The sequence below is a fragment of the Orcinus orca genome, chromosome 9 (genome assembly GCF_937001465.1).
Source record: "Orcinus orca chromosome 9, mOrcOrc1.1, whole genome shotgun sequence".
Taxonomy (NCBI): Eukaryota; Metazoa; Chordata; class Mammalia; order Artiodactyla; family Delphinidae; genus Orcinus; species Orcinus orca.
This window is the reverse complement of record NC_064567.1, coordinates 92968001-92986183: the sequence shown is the minus strand read 5'-3', so window position 1 is coordinate 92986183 and position 18183 is coordinate 92968001. Positions and strand designations below refer to the sequence as shown.

Below are 18183 nucleotides of genomic sequence, written 5' to 3'. Positions count from 1 at the left end.
TAATGATTAAGTTCCCATTAACCTGAAAATGTATTTTTTTTTGGTAGGCTGTGTCAAATATGGCTTGGACCTTAGAACTTCTACTTTCCATACTGAAACTCTACTCTGGGACTAATAGACACGACATATGTCGTATATAGGTGTACACAGGCATACCTACATCCTACATTCTCCTGGGCTTCATAGCTACCCAGGATCACCAGAATACACTGCTGCTGGTATGAGTACATCTGCTGCACTTCCAGGAGCTGGCATCATACTACATGTTCTGACAGACAGTTTGGATACAGATCAAACTCTTCAGCATGGCATGAAGTATTCCATAAAACGACTCTTGGGTTCTCCATTTTCACCTCCTACCATATCTCATCCACACTCTATGCTCCAGCCATAACACACCACCTGCCCTTCTCACATTTCCCCAGGCATTTTTCACATATCCCATTCCCTTGCTTGGTTGCTGCTTCTGCCTGAAATACCTTCCCTTCCACTATGGCATTTTCCAGAAAACATCTAATCATCTTAAACAACTAATCAATAAACATTGCCTTCATTTTAAACACTTTATATGCACTATCTTCTCTCATTGAAATATTAAAAAAAAAGATGAGGTCAAAATCATTAAAACATCTATTTTATAGAGGAGTAAACTGAGGCATATGAGGGTTGAGTAATGCCCAAAGTCATCCAGTGAGTAAGTGGCAGAGCCCAAATAAAAGTCAGGTCTGCTTATCTAACAATATAAACTGCATACACCTTTTTTTCAGTTTGGTAGGAGTTTTCTATCTTATCCTTTGCCCATTTTTGTCATGTTTCTAAATTAAATTCATAATTTATTTGTGGAAAAAAAAAAGCCAGGTCTGTCGCAACTAGAAAGACCATGTTCATAACCATGACATTCTCCCCTCTCCAAAGCATTCTACATTTCTACAGTACAAGCCTTGGGGAATCTTCTAAAAATCCAGATATCCTTAACTCCATACTGACTTGTGTTATCAGAATCCCTGATGCTAGAGCTCCAGGAACTAGATTTTGGAAAAGTCCCCCAGGTGACTCTAATGCACATCCTGTTTGAGAATCACTGCCTGATGATATAAAAGGGCTTACAACAACTATTGACACTTAGTGTACCACTAAGAAACTGGATAGCTTCTGAAGCCAATTGTGAAAATTTAACCATTTTTCATAAAAGTTAAAAGAGACATATCTATTTTGCAAAAATGAGAATCTGTAGAGAAGTATTTCCAAGAGTAACTGCATTCTGGTAACATTTTAATTACATTTTATAAATTAGCAAAAATCTGTTTTCTAAAGAAAAATGAATTTAAATTATCTTTCATTTAAATTCTTGACAAGGGATCAACTACAGTTGTGTGAAAAAGATCTGAACATTTGATTGCGTGTGTTGCTGTCTTAGTGGTCCTCAGGCATCAGAAATAAAATCTCAACTATGATGCAGAAATATCAATAATAGTTCAGGCTTCATACTACTCAGAGTCTCACGTCCCTGTACAGCAAAGAGAGAATTATTATAATCAGTCAATTTGAAATGTGAGAAAAACAAATGCAATGGCATATAAGAGCCCTCTGATATTTTGATAAGCATTGCTTTTAAATGATGGACACCTGAGAAGCAATAAAACTTGAAATTTTATTTTGCATGTTCTATAGAGGACTCCCCTTTGACACTTCACACTTTCATTTTTTTAATGCAAGGCTCTTTACCTTTGTATTTATACAATGTGAGGTGTTTGAAATAAAATTTCTGTGTTTTTTTTTTACTTTTTATTTTGAAATAATTTTAGGTGGACAGAAAAGTTGCAAAGCACGGTTCTCAAATACTCATCACCCATCTTCTGCTATTAACATATAAGATGTTAATAGCAGATGTTTGGTTATCAAAAGCAAAAAATTAAAATCGAAACAATATCACTAACTAATCTCGAGACTTGGAATTTTGACAAGTGTCACACTAATGCCCTTTTCTCTGGACCAGGATACAATCTAGTATCCCACATTGCAAATAACTGTCATATTTTTTTAGCATTCTCCAATCTAGGACAGTTCCTCAGTCTTTGTCTTGCATAACCTTGACACTTTTGAAGAGCACTGGTCAGGCATTTTATAGAATTTCTCAATTTGAGTTGGTCAGATATTTTCCCACAATTAAATTTGGGGCAAGAAAGCGATGCTATGCATCATAACGAAAGATTCATGATGTTGTCAGATCTTATTACTGGTGCTACTAACTTGAATCACTTGGTTAAGCTGATGTCAGTAAGAGTTCCCCACGGTGAAGTTCCTAGTTTTTCTTTATAACTGAGAAGATAAAGAGATACATTGAGATTATACAAAGATCCTCTTGTCCACCATAGTTTTAATACCCTTCAACAGTTCTTTGTTGCAATAATTATTACTGTGATGTTTACCTAAAGATTATTTCCTATTTCCCTCATTCTTTTATGTTTATTAGTTGAAATTCTACAATCTAAAGAGTTCTTTGCATTCTTCCACATTTACTGACTGATTCAATTATTTATTTATATCACTATGGAGTCATGGATATTTATTTTATTCTGTGGATTATAGTCCATTATTATAATTATCTTATATTTGTTTTGTTATTCAAATTGTCCTGTGTTGGCTACTGGGGCCTCTCTGAACTTGGCTCGTTTGTATTAATGCCTTTGCCACACGTTCCCATCATTTTGTGGGCACTTCCTTACTTCCTAGCACCGCAGGAGGTCCCAGCTTTGTATTATATTTGCCGTGAAAATTGGTGAATGATTTAGTACTGCTCAGAAACAAGAAAACAGACTCTTTCTTAAAAAAACTTTTGCCCCGTCTCCCTGACCATTGCAGGCTCTGATACCTTACTCCTCTTTCTGAGAATTCTGTTTTCCTTCAGACTCTAAAACACTGCATTTGCCAGAGAATGCTGAATAAGTGCTAGGTAACTGTCAGATGACCAACATAGAAAATTGACATTTAAGGAAAATAGTTTAAGGACAACCTAACCACTCATTCCCATAGGTCAGAAGATGTTCTTTCTTTCCTGTAGCAGGAAACACTTTACTTTAACAAAAAACTAAACAAAATCCCAATATATGAAGAATTCAAAAGCAATAATGTATTAATCTAAATATATTCATATAAATGTTCAAAACTATAACATCTGCTTACCCGACAATCAGTATAAAAGTTGGAGTCCACTGTAGTTCCAGTTATTTATTAACCTCTTCATTCAATTTATTTCTATATTTTGTTTTGATTAGACATTTCCTAAAAATTCTAATTTGCATGAAAAAGTAGTTGCAAAGTACATGAACTTTCTGAGTTACTTTAACTTAACAACTGTGTTAGGATTCTCTTCAAGAAAAATGATCTAGAAACTTTTTTTTAAATATTAAGACATGTTTGCTTTAAAGTTGAAATGTTCAGGTTCCAGGTACTATGAAGCAATAAGTATACTCTACATTGTCTCCCACTGAATGCAGCTATAAAACCTGGACAGAATAAATGAAGCAGCTTTTTAAGGACTCAAAAGTCAACAGCAGCAGACAGAGAGGGGAAGAACAGAATTCAAACACTACCATATAAGTGGAAAGTTTATCAGTTTTTTTTTTACTGTTGTATTCCCAGGTCTGAACCCATCACATAGGAAACAAACTGAGCACTGGGACGCTGCTATAGATAAATGTTTGTGCACCCCTGGCCAAATTCATACATTGAAACCTAGTCCTCCAGTGGGATAGTATTTGGAGATGTAGCCCTGGGGAGGTGAGTAGTTCAAGAGAATGGAGCCCTCAAGAATGGGATTAACATAAAAGAGACCTCAGAGAGCTCCCTCACCCCTTCCACCATGAGAGGATCAAGTGAAAAAAATGGCCGCCTATGAACCAAGAAGTGGGTTCAGATAGTGAATATGCCAGTGCCTTGATCTTGGGTTTCCCAGCTTCCAGAAATGTGACAAATGAATTTCTGTTGTTTATTAGTAACCCTGTCAATGGTATTTTTGTTATAGCAGCCAGAATGAAAATAGGTGCAGACAAAGAAAGCTCCAGCAGAAGCCTCCTAGTTCTGGCTCAAGGAATAGGAAAGGGAATGCATAACACTCAAAGAGAGCGTGGAAATCTCCTGGTTTTTGCTTTCTTTTATCCATTTCCCTACCCCAGCTCTCAGGCAGTACTGAGGTGACAGTGGTAGCAGGAGCTTTGACTAGAGGAGGCAATGGGAACCAGCAAAAGCCAAAATCCAAAGAGAGGGGAACGTCCCTTTAAGTTTGATGGAACAGCAGTTTCAAAAAAGTGGAGTTAAATCCATTGTTCTTTTCCTATCTCTGTCCAGCTGCCACCTGGTCCCAAAGACAGGAGCAGTTATGGAAGTGCACAGGAGAACAGGATAACTAAAGCCATAGGATTCTGGCCAGAAGACCAAAAAGAGGCACCCCAGGAAACTGGAAATTACCAAGGAGGTCATGAGAAAGGAGCTTGGGAATATAACTGCATAAGGCTGTTTATGAATTTCTGGGCATACGCACATACTTAATTCAACAAACCACACTTTGAGAACTGAACTGACAGATACACCACCACCAGATCTCAGGCTGGCTATTAGGTGGTGAATACACATCACAGATTTGGATAGCTCTACAGAAGTTTGGAAAACTGAAGTGACATTAGAACCATGGCCCACAGAAAGCTAATCAGAACATGCAGCCTGAGCCCAATCACCTTGAAACCGCCAAGTGTGATATTCTGACTCAATGGCTTATGCCTGCCCAGGAGTGATCACTAGGTAAAAGATAAAAACAAGTGGAACCAATCTGAGCTGGGACATCAGAAGCTGTGAACTGCAGATAAAAAAGACTTCACAGAATTAGCACAGCCAAATCACTGTTGTTTGACCTAGTAAGCAACAAACAAAACAACCTCTGGGGTAGGGGGATCTAAAACGTCCAGATATCAACCAAAAATTATGACACATGCAAAGAAACAGTAAACTGTGTCCAATACACAGAAAGAAAGAGCTGGCAATAGAAACTGCCTTTGAAGAGGCCCAGATGGTGGACGTAGCAGAAAAAAACTTCAAAGCAGCTATTATATACATGATTGAAGAACAAAAGGAAACTATGCTTAAAGAATTAAAGGAAGATATGAAGACAATGTCTCATCAAAGAGATAATATCAATAAAGAGATAGAAATATTCAAATTATTAAAAGGAATCAAATGGATATTCTGGAGTTGAAAAGTACAATAACTGAAATGAAAAATTCACTTGAGGGGCTCAACCATATATTTGAATTATCAGAAGAAAGAATCAGCAAACTCAAACTCAGAGGCAGACTAATAGAAATTATTCAATCTGAATTTCAGAAAGAAAAAATAATTAAGAAAACTAAACAAAGTTTCAGAGAAATGTGAGACACCATTAAGTGCACCAACATACACATAATTGGGGTACCAGAAGAAGAAACAGATGAATCAAAGAAATAAAACTTTACAAATTTTATGAAAAACATTAATTTACCATCCAAGAAGCTCAATGAACTCTAAGTAGGATAAATGTAAAGAGATCAACACACACCCAGACACATCATACTCAAAATGCTCAAAGACAAAGAGAAAATCCTGAAAAGAGCAAAAGAAAAATTACATCACATAAAGGAAACCCAATAAGATTAACATATAACATCTCATTAGACACCATGGGAATTAGAAGGCAGTGAAGCAACATACTCAAAATGCTGAAAGTAAAAACTATCAAACAAGAATATTGTATCCAGCAAAACTATCTTTCACAAATGAAGGCAAACTAAAGATAATCCCAGATAAACAAAAGCTGAGAGAATTTGTTGGTAGCAGACTTACATTACACTGAACACCAAAGAAAATTCTTTAGGATGAAAGTAAATGACCCATACAGCACTACAAATCCACACACTGACACACATAAAGCATACCAGTTAGATAATCATGTAGGCATTTACAAACAACAGTGCAATTGCATATTTCTTCTCCTTTCTTCTCTTGACTTATTCAAAATGCTACTGCAATAAACAACATGTATAAAAGTGTACTGTTGAACGCATAACATATAGAAATGTAATCTATTTGACAATAAAGAGCACAAGGGAGGTGAATAAGAGCAAAACACATGTGTTGGAGTAAGGAAAGGACATCAAATCCAACTTAAATCTAGAACTCAGGTCAATGAGAAGAAATTAAGAGGGCAAAATAGCATACATAAAATTAATATTAAAAATTCTATAAATATAAATTAGCTCTCATTTCTTTCATCAGCTTCCTTGAAAAACTTAATATTACATAACATTTATAGAGTAACAGTTATAACTGTATTGCTGAGTTTATAATATACATACATATCTATAGGAGTTATATAGGAGTAAAGTTTCCATATTTCACTGTAACTAAGTTGGTATAAAACTGAAGTCAAACCTGATAAGTTAAGATATACATTATAGGCCTAGAGAAACTAATAAGAAAAATTTCAAAAATATCACCAAAAATCACTAAAAGAATTTAAATGTTACATTAGAAAATACCCACTTAATGCAAATGAAAGCAATGAAAAGGAAATAGAAAAATAAACACATGAAACAGAGAGCAAATGTTGGCTGGAAATCCTATCAATAATAAAAGTGAGTGTGAACGGCTTAAACAATTCAATCAGGTTCTTTGAGAGGATAAACAAAACTGATAAACCATTAGCCAGACTCATTAAGAAAAAAAGGGAAAAGACTCAAATCAATAGAATTAGAAGTGAAAAAGGAGAAGTAACAACTAACACTACAGAAATACAAAGGATCATGAGAGATTACTACAAGCAACTATATGCCAATAAAATGGACAACCTGGAAGAAATGGACAAATTCTTAGAAAAGCACAACCTTCTGAGACTGAACCAGGAAGAAATAGAAAATATAAACAGACCAATCATAAGCACTGAAATTGAAACTGTGATTAAAAATCTTCCAACAAACAAAAACCCAGGACCAGATGGCTTCACAGGTGAATTCTATCAAACATTTAGAGAAGAGCTAACATCTATCCTTCTAAAACTCTTCCAAAATATAGCAGAGGGAGGAACACTCCCAAACTCATTCTACGAGGCCATCATCACCCTGATACCAAAACCAGACAAAGATGTCACCAAAAAAGAAACCAACAGGTCAATATCACTGATGAAAATAGATGCAAAAATACTCAACAAAACACTAGCAAACAGAATCCAACAGCACATTAAATGGATCATACACCATCATCAAGTGGGGTTTATCCCAGGAATGCAAGCAGATTCTTCAATATATGCAAATCAATCAATGTGATACACCACATTAACAAATTGAGGGAGAAAAACCATATGAGTATCTCAATAGATGCAAAAAAGCTTTTGACAAAATTCACACCCATTTATGATAAAAAACCTCCAGAAAGAAGGCATAGAGGGAACTTATTTCAACATAATAAAGGCCATATATGACAAACACACAGCAAACATCATTCTCAATGGTGAAAAACTGAAATCATTTTGACTAAGATCATGAACAAGACAAGGTTGCCCACTCTCACCACTATTATTCAACATAGTTTTGGAAGTTTTAGCCACAGCAATCAGAGAAGAAAAAGAAATAAAAGGAATCTAAATCAGAAAAGAAGAAGTAAAACTGTCACTGTTTGCAGATGACATGACATTATACATAGAGAATCCTAAAGATGCTACCAGAAAACTACTAGAGCTAATCAATGAATTTGGTAAAGTAGCAGGATACAAAATTAATACACAGAAATCTCTAGCATTCCTATACACTAATGATGAAAAATCTGAAAGAGAAATTAAGGAAACACTTCCATTTACCACTGCAACAAAAAGAATAAAATACCTAGGAATAAACCTACCTAAGGAGACACAAGACATGTATGCAGAAAACTATAAGACATGGATGAAAGAAATTAAAGATGATACCAACAGATGGAGAGATATACCATGTTCTTGGACTGGAAGAATCAACATTGTGAAAATGACTATACTGCCCAAAGCAATCTACAGATTCAATGCAATCCCTATCAAACTACCACTGGCATTTTTCACAGAACTAGAACAAAAAATTTCACAATGTGTGTGAAAACACAAAAGACCCCGAATAGCCAAAGCAATCTTGAGAAAGAAAAACAGAGCTGGAGAATCAGGCTCCCTGACTTCAGACTATATTACAAAGCTACCATAATCAAGACACCATGGTACTGGCACAAAAACAGAAATATAGATCAATGGAACAGGATAGAAAGCCCAGAGATAAACCCACGCATATATAGTCACCTTGTCTTTGATAAAGGAGGCAAAAATACACAATGGAGAAAAGACAGCCTCTTCAATAAGTGGTGCTGGGAAATCTGGACAGCTATATGTAAAAGAATGAAATTAGAACTCTCCCTAACACCATACACAAAAATACACTCAAAATGGATTAAAGACCTAAATGTAAGGCCAGACACTATCAAACTCTTAGAGGAAAACATAGGCAGAACACTCTATGACATAAATCACAGCAAGATCCTTTTTGACCCACCTCCTAGAGAAATGGAAATAAAAACAAAAATAAACAAATGGGACCTAATGAAACTTCAAAGCTTTTGCACAGCAAAGGAAACCATAAACAAGACCAAAAGACAACCCTCAGAATGGGAGAAAATATTTGCAAATGAAGCAACTGACAAAGGATTAATCTCCAAAATATTCAAGCAGCTCAAGATCAAAAAAGCAAACAACCCAATTCAAAAATGGGCAGAATACCTAAATAGACATTTCTCCAAAGAAGATACACAGCTTGCCAACAAACACATGAAAGAATCATCAATGTCACTAATTATTAGAGAAATGCAAATCAAAACTACAATGAGGTATCACCTCACACCAGTCAGAATGGCCATTATCAAAATGTCTACAAACAGTAAGTGCTGGAGAGGGTGTGGAAAAAAGGGAACCCTCTTGCACTATTGGTGGGAATGTGAATTGATACAGCCACTATGGAGAGCAGCATAGAGGTTCCTTAAAAAACTAAAAACAGAGCTACCATATGACTTAGCAATTCCACTACTGGGCATATATCCTGAGAAAACCATAATTCAAGAAGAGTCACGTACCACAATGTTCACTGCAGCTCTACTTACAATAGCCAAGACATGGAAGCAACCTAAGTGTCCATCAACAGATGAATGTATAAAGAAGATGTGGCGCATATATACAATGGAATATTACTCAGCCATAAACAGAAATGAAATTGAGTTATTTGTAGTGAGGTGGATGGACCTAGAGTCTGTCATACAGAGTGAAGTAAGGCAGAAAGAGAAGAACAAATACCATATGCTGACACATACATATGTAATCTAAAAAAAAAAAAAATTGGTTCTGAAAAACCTAGGGGTATGACAGGAATAAATACATAGACATAGAGAATGGACTTGAGGACATAGGGAGGGTGAAGGGTAAGCTGGGACGAAGTGAGAGAGTGGCATGGACATATATACACTACCAAATGTAAAACAGGTAGCTAGTGGGAAGCAGCCGCATAGCACAGGGAGATCAGCTCTGTGCTTTGTGTCCACCTAGAGGGGTGGGATAGGGAGGGTCGGAGGGAGACGTAAGAGGGAGGGGATATCGAGATATACGTATACGTATAGCTGATTCATTCTTTTTTTTTTTTGCGGTACACGGGCCTCTCACTGTTGTGGCCTCTTTCGCTGCGGAGCACAGGCTCCGGACGCGCAGGCTCAGCGGCTGTGGCTGATGGGCCTAGCCGCTCCACGGCATGTGGGATCTTCCCAGACCGGGGTACGAACACATGTCCCCTGCATCAGCAGGCGGACTCTCAACCACTGTACCACCAGGGAAGCCCTGATTCACTCTTTTATACTAACACACCATTGGAAAGCAATTATACTCCAATAAAGATGTTAAAAAAAATAAAATTCAATTAAAAAGCAGATATTTGCAAATTGGATTTTAAAGAAACAGGACCCAACTATATACTATCTATGTGAGAGATACTTTAGATTCAAATATGCAAACAGGCTGAAAATAAAAGGATGGAAAAAGATGTACAATGCAAACCACAACCATAAAGAGAATGGGTGGTTATATTAATATATATATATATATATATATATCAGAAATATCAGAAAATAGATATTAAAAGAAAACATGTTATAGAAGTAAAGAGAGAGACATGATGATAAAAGGGACAATCCATCAGGAAGATATAACCATGATAAGCATATATGCACATAACAGAGCCCAAAAATACATGAAGCAAAAACTGACGGAAAGGTTAGACAGACAATGCAAGAGTATGAGGTGGAGAAGTCAACACTCAACTTTCCATAATGGATATAATGACTAGGCAGAAGATCAGCAAGGAAATACAAGAGTTAAACAATGGTATAAACAAGACCTAATAGACATCTACAGAATACTTCAACAAAATATACATTCTTCTTAAGAACACATGGAACATTCTGCAGATCGATTCTATGCTAGGGCATAACATAAGCCTCCATAAATTTGAAGAAGTTGAAATCACACAAAGTATGTTTTTCAAACACAGTGAATACAATTAGAAATCAAACTTAGAAAGTTTGAGAAATTCACACAAATATGAAAATTAATCAAGACACTCTTAAATAATCAAACTTCTGAAATTAACCTTTCTTTAATAGCCAATGGATTTTGAACAAGAGTGCCAAGAAAATTCAATGGGAAAAGAATAATCTTTTCAACAAACGATGCTGGAACAATGAGATAAATTCATACATACATACACACACATACACACACACACACACTCAAAATGGATCATAGACCTGAATATAAGACTTAAATATTGTAAAACTCTTATAAGAAAATATAGATGTAAATATTCATGTCCTTAGGTTAGTCAGTGGTTTCTTAGTACAACACCTAAAGCACACTGACAAAAATAAAAGAGATAAATTGCAAATTCAGGGTGCATTTTTAACTGCTGAGTTCTCAAAGAACGTAGAACTCCATTCCAAGCTCTCTTTAGGTGACAAATACACCATTTTGTACCTATTCCGCCTTCATTATTAATCATTTTAGAAAAGTTCTTAAAATATCAATAGTGCTCAGTCCTTGTCAATCATCGTTCATGTTCAGTACTACCAATAGTACAACTAGAATGTTTCTAATGTATGTAAATAACTACAATAAATGATACTTAAAAGTATCTTTATGGGCAAAGGGAGTCAAAAAGTACAAACTTCCAGCTATAAAATAAATAAGTCATGGAGATGTAATGTACAGCATGGGGACTATAGTTAATAAGCTATATATTTGAAAGTTGCTGAGAAAGTAGATCTTAAAAGCTCTCATCATAAGAAAAAAAATTTTTAACTATGGATGGTGATGGATTTTAAATTGATTTATTGTGGTGATCATTTCACGCTATATACAAATATCTAATCATTACGTTGTACACTTGAAACTAATAAATGTTATATGTCAGTTACACCTCAATAAAAAAGTATTTTCATTTGAATACATATGTGAAATCATAGCATTCCGTATTGGCATCTCTTTTAACTATTTAAAAATAACAAAAATTCATTTTAAATTTCCACTTAAGAAACTATTTAAGCTATGGGAATATTTAAACCTTTTATTTTCCTGATTACAAAGTAACATACGATTGTTTTCAAGAGAACAGTTTTACAAAATTGAGATCATACAATATACACAATTTTGTATGCTGCATTTTTATTTTTATAAATGAACACTTTCCATGTCATTCCTCAAAACCATGAGATAAAGGCAATATATTGTTCTACTGTATTGATAAACTTCAAATTATTTAATGTATACTTCTATTAAAAATGGGCAAAGGACTTGAATAGACATTTTTCCAAAGTAGACACACAAATGGCCAACAGGTACATGAAAAAGTACACATCACTAATCATCAGACAAATGCAAATCAAAACCACAGTGAGATATCACTTCACACCTGTTAGGATGTCTATCATGAAAAAAACAAGAGAGAACAAATGCTGACATGGATGTGGAGAAAAGGGAACCCTGTGCTCTGTTGATGGGAAGGTACATTTGTACAGCCACTATGGAAAACAGTATGGAAGCTCCTCACTGTGATTTTTATTGGCACTTTCCTGAGATTACTCTTTCTTGATTCCTATTTTTTACTAATCAAAATAATAAATTATGTATTTGGCTTGAAAGTTCAAGGCTCAGTAAAAGTCAATGCTTATACTATGAATCTCTACTCTGAAATAGGAGATAAGTGGAGCCTGATGAATAAACTGTGAGAAAGAGGAGAGACAGAGAAAATAACTTTTGCCAAAAATAAAAAAGTCTTCAGACTTTCTCAGATCACAAATATCTTCAAAATTACTGAATAGAGTTGAAACCCTCCATTAAATTCCGCTTAATCATTGAGAAGGAATTTAGTAGTAATATGATAAGCTAATTACAAAGAGTATTTAAAAGGATAAAGAGTTCTTTGGTAAATTTCATGATTAAGACATTTTGCAAGTCTTTGTCAGATTTTAAGCTTTTGTTAATTAATTAAATAGGAGAATCTCATGATGCTTTATACCTATCATTTCTTGCTACTAAAAATACTCAGAGCATTTTTGTGTAACTGTTCTGTGACACGGGACACTTTCTACCTTAAACTGGACTGTACAACCTTCCTGAATGCTTAATAGTTTCACCTTTGTCCTAGTGCTTCACTGTTTTCCTTCATCCCTCCCCTGGCCAAATACCTAATACAAGACCATAAAGGACTTCCCTGGTGGCACAGTAGTTAAGAATCCACCTACCAATGCAGGGGACAGGGTTCGATCCCTGGTCCGGGAAGATCCCACATGCCGTGGAGCAACTAAGCCCGTGCACCACAACTACTGAGCCTGTGCTCTAGAGCCCACGTGCCACAACTACTGAGCCCACGTGCTGCAACTACTGAAGCCCGCGGGCCTAGAGCCCGTGCTCCGCAACAAGAGAAGCCACCGCAGTGAGAAGCCCGTGCACCGCAAAGAAGAGTAGCCCCCACTCGCTGCAACTAGAGAAAGCCCGTGTGCAGCCACAAGACCCATCGCAGCCAAAAATAAAAAAAATTAAAAGACCATACATATATAGCAGGCCAGAAATTACTATTTGCTGAACAAATAACTGAGTGACTGACAGAATGAAAAAGTGACTAGTCTCCTCTGCCCTGAACCATGCCTTTCATGAAAATAACAAAAAGAGAGACTTTTTTCTTTAACATAAATTCTATTACCTTTTCTCCATCAATGTCAATCAGGTAATGTCCAAGGCATTCCAGTTAGATATCTAAATATGTAAGTGTGATAGCTTAAAAAAACCCGATGCATCCAAATTTCCTAGGTATACATAAAGAATGAACATAAAATGCCAGTAATGTAATACTAAGACCTTAACTTTTATTTGACATTTCAATAGGTTTCCTCTTACATGATAACGCATGAGGTTTTTCTGTATTACGATTCTTTTCAACACAACAAAATAAAATTGGATATCATTGTCTTATATTTTAATATAAAATTGAATCCTTAAACTTTCAATTTTTATTTCATTTGATCACTTACGTATGAAACAGATTATTTTTTCCAAAACTGAAAATATTATACCCAGGTATCACAGAACAAAATGTCTGAATTTGTTCACTATCTGAAATGTGTCATATATACTCAGAGATATACATAAATTTTATTTTTGTATCTCTTTTGTCTACTAGGAATTATTTCCAGACATACTGTTTTACCTCAGATCTTCATCAACTGTTTTCCAGTTACAGGGAGCACTGTATGTATGTATTTCCCAGCAGTATTAGAAACAAGGATATAATTTTGCTTGATTTGTATGACCCTCCCAGGGCTACACAACTGCATTTCAATAAATATTAACTAATGTCATTCAAAAGGCAATCTTTAAAATGCATCAGTAGTGCATGTGTGTATGTATGTGTGTGCATGTGTGCACATGTGTGTCTGCATGTATAGGTAGAAAGGACTTGAAAAATAGCTCTGTATTTTGGGGAGTTTCTGACACTTACTATATGAATCCTGAAGGCTTTTTTCCCCCAGATGCTCAGATATTTTGCCAAAATGTGCTAAAACAAAGTCACTTGGAGAATATGAGCTAGCCTAGAGATTAATAAAGCCTCCAACTTCACAGGCTTCCACAAATAATGATATGAAAACAACAGATAATTTTAAGCTATCAAATATTTCAAGACTTCACTCTGTTTCTATGACATATTTATCCCATACGAAAGATTGGCTACAGGAGTTATAATGGCCTTCTGGGACAGGAAGAATAAGGTTTCTGTAGAAAATGTTAAATTAATCTTGATGGTGATGCAAAGTTAAGGAAGGGTTGTTAAGGGCTGGCTTGCTGCCACAGGGTGGGGTTTTATTTTGGTATCCTTTTAGAGTCTGCAGGTGTTTGGCACCAGTTAAAATCAGGGCCAGCTGTGATATTTCAGTTCTGATATTTCCCTCCCAATAGTTCTCAGAAGTGATGCTTCAGGGTGATGTCTTACACCTGATGGATTCAACTTGTGTGGTATAAATGTGAAGACTCTGTTAAATAACACCAGTTTTGCGACATCCTTTGCCCTCTCTTCCCCACCCACAGGTCATGGCATCAAGGAGAAAGAAAAACATTAATCAGAGGTTCAGTCATTCACATACACATATATTTTTTAACTGAGCATTTCATTCAAAAATGGTGATACACTAGAACCGCCAAATTTACGGTCTTGAGCAAAATAGAAAAAGCAGGATAACACATTCTCTTTTGATTCTCATGGTAGATAATGATGCTTTTAAACCCTCTCAGTGGTGAGATCCATACCTATTTTTGCAGGAATTTGAATAGTTTCTATTAAAAGCTGCATTTTCTTTTAAGTCTGTTTGGGTTGGAAAACCTCAAACCACAATGTATTTCATGCACATGTTCCCAAGGGTATGTTAAATAGGACCATACTGAGGTCATCTAGTAAGTTTTTTAAACTTTTTAAGAATTCCTTTAATGTACTACACAATCTTGGCCTGATTAAAAGAAGATATTTTAAGAAAGCACTTGGAAACATGACTATTCAAATCTATATGCAGATAATCTATATTATACTTCTACAATGCACAGAGTTTTCCACAGATAATTTATCATTGAGGGAGAAAAAACAATAAAACTACCACTAAAAGGGTTTTGGATCAAAATTTCTCAGAGATAGCAGTAAATACAGACCAAAATCTCCTGTAGTACTGCTGATTGACTTAACAGTGGATGCCTGCAGGATCATTTTAACTGTGCAAAGGTCTGTAGCATATAATCAGAGGATAAAAGGTAGACACCCTTGCATCTATCCCAGAAAAAAAAGAATCATTTGTTGTTTCAGTTGAGTCAAAAAGGCAAGTTTTCTCAGAACATGAGACTATGAGGAAATTATTTTGGTTAGGAACAGTTTCGACCATCAAGCAAATTTTTGTTGTCTACCACGTTCAAACCACAGATGAAACATAAATGGTCCACTTGATAAGTAGGCCCACAGAAAATTATCTCCTGCTCTTTGATGCTTCTAATCTTTTTTCTTCTTTCTTTTTTTGGTTAGACATACCCCTTTCCACTTCATCAAAGTCTCACTTCCTGCGCCAAGTTCCAGGCCTTGTACTTCACCCAAATCAATTTTCAGTTGAACTAGCAGCTGTGCTGGCACGGTGCACATGGAGAGCTGGGCCACGGGCGCCAGCGGTGCAGTCCCACATCTGAACAGAAGTGGCCGGTTCCATGTACCCAGGGCCAAGAAACTCCACAGCTCGTCAGGGGAAAAACAAGGGAGGACACCTTGAATGGAAATCAGACTTTTACGGAAAACAAAAAGATTTTCAGTAATCAGAAAAATTACTGAAGGGCTGAGAACTTCTTGGCACAAAGTCTGCAGACAGATTTTCTTAAAAGGATATTAGTTAGACCTTGATTTTAAGCTAATGATCCCCATCCCTGCAGCTACACTGGATTTGCCTCTATCCACTAAATAATAAGTAAAAGAAAGTGTTTTTTAATAAAAATATAACCATAAAGGGCACCATAACCAGAGCTATTACCATTTACTAAACTTTTACCATCTAGCAATCCCTACTATGTGCCTTTGATAAACATTGTCACATTTAACACTTACAATATAGAGAAAAGATTCTATTTCATCACTTTACCATTGAGGAAACCAAAGCCTAGAAAATATAAAACTGCCCAACACTTCTGACTCCATGGTCTTACTACTGTATTTATTTTATACAAATTTTTTTTAACTCCCTGATTTTTTCAGCTTCTACATTCCTTTCAAAATACATAATGACAGGGAATTCCTTCTAAAAGAGCCAAACACTTCCAGGCATATAAAGATGGTGCCCTTACGTCTTGTGCCAAACAGTCCTACGAACAATTGCCAGAGTCATCTTTGCTTATTTTTACTTTTTTCAACTTTTTATTTCATATTGGAGTACAGTTGATTAACAGTGTTGTGTTACTTTCAGGTGTACAACAAAGTGATTCAGTTATACATACACATGTATCTATTCCTTTTCAAATTCTTTTCCTGATTAGGTTGTTACAGAATATTGAGCAGAGTTCCCCGTGCCATACAGTAGGTCCTTGTACTAATATTACACTGCTCTCTAGTCTTTCTAAAAATCCAGATAATTTTATACACACATTTTGGTGTTTAAATTCCAAAGAAGAATGAAATGGTATATAAGAGACCAACTCTACGCTATTGTCAATAACTATCACTGTATGATTAAGAATTTTTGATATTAGAATTGTAACAATTAGAATCTACTTTTTGGTGGATAAGAAGGCAGTTTTCAAAGACTTTTGGGGTAGTAGGAAAAGTTGGTATCCTGACTTAGAATATCACTATTCTCCATTTGAAAAATTGTTTAAGAACTAAAATAAGCCATAGACCAATAATAGAAACTTCCTGCAGGTCCAAAAGAGTTGAGATACAAAAATTAAAGTAATTAAAGTGAGCTACAAGGGAAAATTGGGAATGAAAATCCTAATTACCCAATATTCAATCCGAACCAGCCCATAAAGTGAACAATTTTAAGGATGGGACCTTGGATCCTTGTTTATCAAAGCCTAAAAAATAAGTAACACTTGAATATATCTAATAATTTTTAAAATAACATTTTTTGCTTTGGTGCCTTTATTCCTGATGAAACACAGATGGAGCCAACAGAAGTGCTGATGGAAAAACCCTCAGGAATTCTCTCTAGAGAAATGTGCCCTCAAACTGAGTTAAATAGGAAGTCCTACACATCTTGGTTCTACTTTTAAGCAGGAAAATAATGGTGAAACCCACCCATTCCCCTACAACAGCTTAAAGCCAAAGCTTGAAGTGAGAAAACTGGCCCTCTGGTCTACATTCAGGGTGCACAAACTGCTACCTCATCACAAGGAATCACCAGCATTAATCACTGACGTAGTGGGGACCCTTTCACAAAGACTCAGCCCATATCAAGTGGGCACCCTTTTCTCCAATTCTTATTGACCATTCTTTCATTAGGAACAAAGTGTTGCCATACTCACAATCTTGGCAGAAAAAAATAGCACAGAGCAGAATTCCTGCATTCATTCACCTTTTTTTCTCCAGTAAACATTATAATCATTGAATTGAACACAGTTCAATTATCCTTTAAACAGATATTCATGTAACATGAAGGTACCAAAGTTAGAATTAAGTCAGTTTGCTCCCTTAAAAAAGTATATTCCATTTTCAACAAATCATTTCAAAGAAAAATCTACCGCTATAAAAAATGAAAAGAATAAAGAGAAAAACTATAATTTTGAAATGACGGAAGCTGACAGATACATGAATAATCACGGCGAAAGTTTCATAGAAAAAAGCAGTTCCTCTACATTGTGGGATTAATATGTGAATCTGAGAAATGGTAAATTGCTTGCAGTGATACTGATTAAAGTAATAAAATCAAAACTTATTATTTTGACATTATCTAAAAAAAATCATTTGAACAATGTTATAGAAGAAATATTTTTTCAGATGATCCTTATTTCTGTACCCCAAGAAGGAGTCTGTAAGCAATGTA

The 18183-nt window shown here is 35.6% G+C and overlaps 1 protein-coding gene across 5 annotated transcripts in view; it reads right to left on the bottom strand.

Annotated features, from left to right (window-relative positions):
* SUGCT (succinyl-CoA:glutarate-CoA transferase) overlaps window positions 1-18183 on the bottom strand; it is a 683662-nt gene that overhangs the window by 370658 nt on the left and 294821 nt on the right. The window contains exon 13 of one of the 5 annotated variants that reach the window (XM_033438335.2): window positions 10252-15919. The exons of 3 other annotated variants lie outside the window; for them this stretch is intronic. In XM_033438335.2, coding sequence (XP_033294226.2) covers window positions 15773-15919 — 147 coding nt within the window. In that variant the 3' untranslated portion in view covers window positions 10252-15772. Of the gene's footprint in view, window positions 1-10251; window positions 15937-18183 lie in introns of those variants that run through there. One more of the 5 variants, XM_033438350.2, reaches the window with a different exon arrangement.